This window comes from Gavialis gangeticus, unplaced genomic scaffold (genome assembly GCF_001723915.1).
Source record: "Gavialis gangeticus isolate Ggan-Ray unplaced genomic scaffold, GavGan_comp1, whole genome shotgun sequence".
NCBI lineage: Eukaryota > Metazoa > Chordata > Crocodylia > Gavialidae > Gavialis > Gavialis gangeticus.
Genome location: NW_017729025.1, coordinates 22,638,980 through 22,646,064, shown reverse-complemented (window position 1 = coordinate 22,646,064; position 7,085 = coordinate 22,638,980). Strand labels below are relative to the sequence as shown.

The 7,085-nt window shown below is 42.6% G+C and overlaps 1 protein-coding gene across 1 annotated transcript in view; it reads left to right on the top strand.

The window, feature by feature from the left end:
• Positions 1-7,085, top strand: part of KIF26A (kinesin family member 26A) — a 108,111-nt gene that overhangs the window by 73,392 nt on the left and 27,634 nt on the right. Inside the window, exon 4 of the mRNA XM_019519897.1 lies at positions 3,534-3,743. Within this exon, the coding sequence (XP_019375442.1) occupies positions 3,534-3,743 (210 nt within the window). The remainder of the gene's footprint in view (positions 1-3,533; positions 3,744-7,085) is intronic.

Below are 7,085 nucleotides of genomic sequence, written 5' to 3'. Positions count from 1 at the left end.
GTCAAGGTTGAAGGAAGCACTCTAGCACACAAAGCTAGCTTCATGCAGCTTTTATAGGGAATCAGCCTTGAATCTGTCACCTATAATGCACTTTCTCTTTAGAAGCAGCTGTTTCATTTATTTTAAGGTTCGCTTATTTTCCAGGACTGTCTTTTCATATTCATATCAGCACCATAGAGAAAATAAAGCAAAGCGTTGAAATCCGGAGACCGCTTAGCAGGATGAACATGTTTGAATGATGTGATATCACCTTCCCTGAAGTCTCCTGTAATATTTACTAGAAAAGCTTATAGCTTTGTTCTTTGCAGAAATAGGGGAACAGGTAGTGAGTGAGAATTGAGCTGCTTGGGGACCCATTACAACATCCAAAATATTCAGTATCAACACTTATTGACATGGATCCCAGTTGAGAAATGAAAAGAGGTGCTTCCTTTTAAGATTCAAATAAATCTCATTGGTTTGGGCACAGTGCTGTTACATTTCTTATGGTGGAAGGGACTATATACCCACCTTGTCCCTAGAGCAGAGATTGGACAGCAAGGTCTCCCACTTTAGGCTGCTTGGATCCCTTCCTGGGATCTGATTTCTATTCTGTTTTGTTCTGTCTTCACCTCAACTAAGTATTTTAGGCTATAAATAGATATTGCATTTGACACAGTCTTGATTGTCGAAGGGTTTTGACCTGGATCAAAACAGGAAGAACACAGTCCTGTAAAACAGGTAGCCCTTCCAAGTTGCATTGCTGCTCCTTCAGCAGTATGTGGACAGCCAGGTCATGCATCTTGGCTGCCTTGTTAGGGAAGGATCCATGCTAACCTACAATCGTGCACAATGGTGTCTTGGGAAAAAGCGATAGCAGATTGATGGGACTTAAAGAGGGACAGCAGTCTTGTACATCTGTAGGGTTATGGGACAAAATGCTTTCTTTTAGGGCATATGCAACATCCATTTTTTCAGCCTTGATAGTACTATTTTCTTTTGACGTTTTATTTCAGTGTCAATTAAAATAGCTTCATTTCTAACTAGTATTAGTTGCATTTTACACAGAGCTAATATAAATTTGAGTGGGTGTTGTTTGGTTTTCTGTTCCCATCTTAATGGGGTAAATCAACGTAATTTGAATTAAGCACCATTATTTGAATACTATGTTTGTAAAACTAATGCTAGAAAGCCTGGAAAGTTTAGGTTTAAAGTTAACAAGTAATTGTTGGAAAGTAGGGATATTCCTTACAGGTGATCTCCACTCACTACCCTCCCCTCCTCTGGTGCTATATCTGAGGCACCCTACACAGATTACTGGTATTGTACAATTAACTGGATAATTGCACAAATACCTTAAGACCAGCTATGTGCTAAAGTACTTACCACACAAAAAAATCCAACCAACTGTGAAGTGAGACCTTGAAAATGCGTACTAACTTCATAGCTGGTTGCTATTGAGCTTTAATATGCACGTGTTGCAGGGTCTCCTGTGCAACTGGAAGCTCTGTCGGCTGACAGGTCTCCCAGTCCCAGGGGTGCACCATTCCCAGTGTGTAACCCCGAGGTCTGGGGGAACATGGCTGCCACAATCCCTAAGGCTCAGGGGTACATCCCCCAGTCCTGTGGGTGCATGGGGCACCCCCATGGCTGGGAGCCCCTTCAACTGAGGGTGCTCCCAGCTGTGGGAGCTTGCTTCTTGCTGGTACAGAGTGGATCCCAGGCTCCCCCTGCACCAACAATAAGCCATGATTCCACAATTGTGCCTCCTATGCACGTGTGGCATAGTAGGATGCACAATTTTGTGGATCAAGAATTAGAAACCATTACACCTTTACCTGTGTAATGGGGGCCTGAGTTAAATATATCAAGTACACACACGTGCCGTGTTTGGAGTGGCACATGTTCTGGAGGGTTGGTCAGGTAGACTGGAGCATCTCTGATGATGGCAGGTTGATATATGAGACCCCATGCTTTCTGCTTTGTATATTGGTAGTTAAAAGGAGAAGTGATTGCTTATTATGTTCAATGGTGTTTTGAAGCGGAGGAGTCTCATGTTTGGCACCCTCTGTATAATAAGGCATTGGGGTCAGGTCCTCAGCTGGTATAAATTGTTGTGGTCCATTGGCTTCAGTTTGCTGCAGTTTAAGAACTCCTGCCTAATGCACAACTGAATAGTGAAGTCTCGGTTATCTCAGGGGTTTTTGATACTTAGGTTAGGACATAACACCATGATTCCACTTGTAATCTAAATGCTTCATGGTGGTTGCTCAGATTCACTGGTGGAATATGCCTTTTCTCTAAGTTTGAATCCTCTAGAAAGTGGATCAGTGGAAGTACGGGGCCTGATTCACTATTGTTCTGTCCCTGTGTACTGTGCACCAGTGCAAAAAAGATACACAACTCTGCTTTGCTAGCATTTTACCATTCTGTATAGGTATAAATGGTATTTGTGGTGTAGATAATTTGGCAGCATTTCCCCCTCAGTTTGAAAAGACCTAAATTACTATAGGTGGAATAGATCCTTGGGTAGCATTTTACTTTTCCTATTTGCTCCAGAAATTTGGTTCCCTGTATTTTCAAACTAAGACTAGGATTTTCAAGGAGTTTATTAGGTTCAGGTGCCCAGCAACAACTGATGTTCATTGGAATTTGGGCAGCCAACTTCCTTAGGCTCCTTTTAAAAACTTCAAGTTATGCATTTCAGTCATATACAAAATACATTCCACCTCTTAGACAATTGCATGAAAAGCCAAACATTTATAGCCTTAGAAACTGTTTTAGCAAGTTGGTTTTGAGGTTTTGGGCTTCTGAATGCTTTCTTATTTTCTTTCCTTCCTTCCTCCTTCCTCTGCCTTAAACTCCCGCCCACCTTAAACTCAAAAGTCAAAATAGTTGTGCAGTGATAACAAACTTTAAGCCAAGCAGTGAAGTGCTTAGCAATGAGTTATGAGTATGAAAAGCTTCTGGCCATGGGGGTTACAGTACTACTTTTGTAATAAATGAATTGGACTTAAATGTGTCAATTAGCAGGAGGGAAATTGAAAACTCTTAGGGCTTCCCAATCCTGTTTTAGTTGCCTTGTTTTTTTGTTTTGTTTTTTTTAATTCAAGTAACTGTTAAAAATGGACTAAGAGATCCTTAGGTCAAAAACCCAATGGACATTAACATCCTGATCAGTGGAAATCTAGAACCTGATTCACTGTCCCTGATTTAGAAAAAGGTCTTACTACCATCTCCTTTTCTGATTTTACACCCACCATTGATCATACGTGAAAATCAGGTACCCAGCTATCTAAATGAAATTAGCATCTACTGACGGTGAAAAAGTAGATATTTTAAAAATTAATTTATTTCATGCACAAGAACCCGTTTCTGAAAATCTGGCCTGAATTTATCAAGAGGATGTTTTGAATCATGTCACTGTTACAAATGTTCAAGTTTTGGGGGAGGCAGGAAGGGAAATGGGGAAGGTTGCAAGGGATGCTTAGCAATTATTTACTGTAGCTGTAAGTGAGAACTAAAATTGTTGCTTTCCTTGTAATGACTTTCAGGTGAAAGTGATGGTGAGAATCTGTCCTTCTCATGGAACTCATGACACATCCGAATCCATGTCATTTCTAAAGGTAGACCCTCGAAAAAAGCAAATCACACTTTATGATCCATCTACAAGTGGACCCTCCAACTTGGGTCACAGGAGAGGTGTTGTTGCTGTCCCAAAGATGTTTGCCTTTGATGCAGTGTTCCCTCAGGATGCTTCACAGGTACTGAAAATCAGCACATGAACCTAACAACTCTTCCTGCAGCCTTATTGTTTTAATGTTGTCAGTGTTCTTTACCCACTTCTACAGGATTTTATTTGAACAAGTTGATTTTATCTCTGGGAAAATAGATTTTTTAGTAGATGATGGGTAAATTTTGTACTGTATGCAGTTAGCCCAGATGTGAAGTTAAATGTTTGTGCAGAAAAATTGGCTGATTGAATACCTTCCCTGTCCTTTTTGGTGTTCTTGAAAGGGCTGCAGCTAATTTGGGATTCACATTTCCACCTGATTTATGTAGTAATTCTTGTACCATCTGCAGAGTTACTCCATTGACTTCTCTTAGATTTGAACACATACCCAAATGTAAACATTTAGTGCTGAATAGGAACAGATTCACTCATGTGCCATAAATTAAGCCCATAGTAAGTGCTTTGTTCAGTTGAGACAATGGCTATGTCTAATCCTAAAGATCGCTGCTACTGAAAGGGATCATGGAACCTTTGTATGTTTGGTTTCCTGTTTCAGTTTATTTGAGTTGTGTATTTGCATATTTCCTGAGTAGTCAGGTTCATTGTATTAATGATGGCTGTGCCCTTCTAGCCCTGTAGAATAGCAGTTGCAGAGCTGAAACAGAATGTGTACTTAGAAGTCATGTACAGAAGGAAAGGGGAATTTTGGGCCTGAGTTGGGTGGTCCATAGTACAACATCAGCAAACGTGAAGCCCATGATAAACATAATATGAGAGAAAAATATAGGAACTTTGCAAGAGAATTAAAAAACTGATCATGGAGAGCAATAGTTCAAGCTATAAGAAGACTCAACTTCAGGACATTTCAAAACCATTTATATAAAATCTGAGCAAAAAAGACAAATTTCTGCCAGAAAAACTTTTTCTACCCTCCCTGTGTGGGGAAAGTTAGAATAATCATAGAATCATAGAAGAATCATAGAAAATTCAGGTTGGAAGGGACCTCAGGAGGTCGTCTGGTCCAACCCCCTGCTGAAAGCAGGACCAGCACCAACTAGATCAGCCAAGGCTTTCTCTAGCTAGGCCTTAAAAACATGGAGATTCCATCACCTCTCTACATAACCTGTTCCAGTGCTTCACCACCCTCCTAGTGATTTAATAGCAACCCCCAGCTTGGTGTCATCTGTGAACTTTCTGAGTGTGTAATCCATCCCATCTTCTGGACTGGTAATGAAGATGTTGAACAAAACCGGCCCCAGGACCGACCCGTGGGGCACTCCACTTGATACTGGCTGCCAGCTAGACCTTGAGCCATTGATTAAGTTTTTCCTAATATCCAACCTAAACCTCCCTTGCTGCAACTTGAGACCGTCGCTCCTTGTTCTGTCATCTGCCACCACTGAGAACAGTCCAGCTCCATCCACTTTGGAACCAACCTTCAGATAGTTGAAAGCTGCTATTAAATGCCCTCTCAGTCTTCTGTTCTGCAGATAATAAACCCAGTTCCCTCAGCCTCTCCTCAGAAGTCATGTGCCCAACCCCCAAGCCTTTTTCATTGCTCTCTGCTGGACTCTCTTCAACTTGTCCTCATCCTTTCTGTAGTGGGGGGCCCCAAACTGACCACAGTACTGGCCCGTTGTGGCCTCACCAGTGTAAAATAGAACAGAATAATAACTTCCTTCGATCTGCTGGCAGCACTCCTACTAAAGCAGACCCCTGGGGCGCTCCACTTGATACCAGCTGTCAGCTAGACATTGAGCCATTGATTGCTGTCCATTGAGCCTGGCAATTCAGCCAGCTTTCTATCCACCTTGCAGTCCATTCATTCAACCCATACCTCCATAGCTTGCTTGCAAGAATACTGTGGGAGATGGTATCAAAAGCCTTGCTAAAGTCAAAATATATTACATCCACCGCTTCCCCCGCATCCACAGAGATAGTTATCTCATCTTAGAAGGCAGTGAGGTTGGTCAGTTGTGACTTGCCCTTGGTTAATCCATGCTGATAGTTCCTAATCACCTTCTTTGCCTCAAAGTGCTTAGAAATAGATTCTTTGAGGACCTGCTCCATGATTTTTCCAGGGAATAAGGTGAGGCTGACTGGTCTGTAGTTCCCTGGATCCTCCTTCTTCCCTTTCTTAAAGATGGGCCCTATATTTGCCCTTTTCCAATTGTCTGGAACCTCCCCTGATCACCACAAGTTTTCAAAGATAATGGTTAGTGGCTCTGAAATCACATGAACCAACTCCCTCAACAGCCTTGGATGCATTGTATCCATCCCCATGGACCTGTACTCTTTTCTAAATAGCCCCTAACCTGTTCAAATTGGATAAGTTGAAACTGGATAAATGAATATGCATGTTGTAGTCTGGATCTGGCAGGGACAGAGAACATGGTGTAAGCAGCTGCACAGGTAGGTGCACATGGCAACTGCAAGGGCTAGGAGTTACCACACGGCCAATAATCTCTGTACTGAATAGTGCCATAATCAGTGTAGGTATCTGTGCACAGTAGCTATTGATAGGGGTGCACTGATTTAACAAGAGAAGTTTTTGTCCAATACCGATGGCCGATTATTAACCAGGCATATTGGCTAATACCGATCTGATAGCTAATATGCAGCCTGGCAGTTTGGCAGCGGCATGGGGTGGTGGATGGTGGTGGTGGTGGTGGCAGCAGCATGGGCTGGTTGCATGTGGCATGCACATGGCAGCTGCATGTGGCTTGCATGTGCCAGTGGTGGCCCAGGGTGGTAGGTAGTGGCGATGCGGCAGCAGTGGCGGTAGCAGCGTGGTGCCAGTTAATAGAGTATTCTGGCTAGTAGAATGCTGGATAACGGGGATTTTACTGTATATGTTTAGCTGCAAGAGTGTTTTCTCACCAGTGCAGGCCAGGAAGCAGTTTCCTTACAGCTTTCACTGAGCAGGATCCTACTTTATGAAGAGCTGGTGCAACGTTGTAGTGATTTCTTTCAGTCTCTCCTGGCGCACACCCCTTGCCGGCAATTCTGTTTTGCTCTGATACTGTTTAACTGTATAGCTTCAAAGCACTTTTCCTTGATAGTTGGTCAGTTAAAGTCTGAGCAAAGCAGGGAGGAAGGGGGACCATCCTATTACCATGGTCAACCGTTTGGATCCTGTTTGGGGTTGTCCAGCTGTGACCTTGTGTTTTGCAAGTTTTTGATTGGTCTGGAGGTTACACTGTAATCAAGTAAGATGGGTTTTGATCGACTGAAAATGGATGTTGATCAACTGAAAGGAATATTTTGAGGCACTGATGACAGGACACTGTACTTTGGGTAGCTGTTGTAACAATGGGGCAGAATTTACATTTACAAAACTTCATGTGGTGATACAAAACCCTGGACAGACACT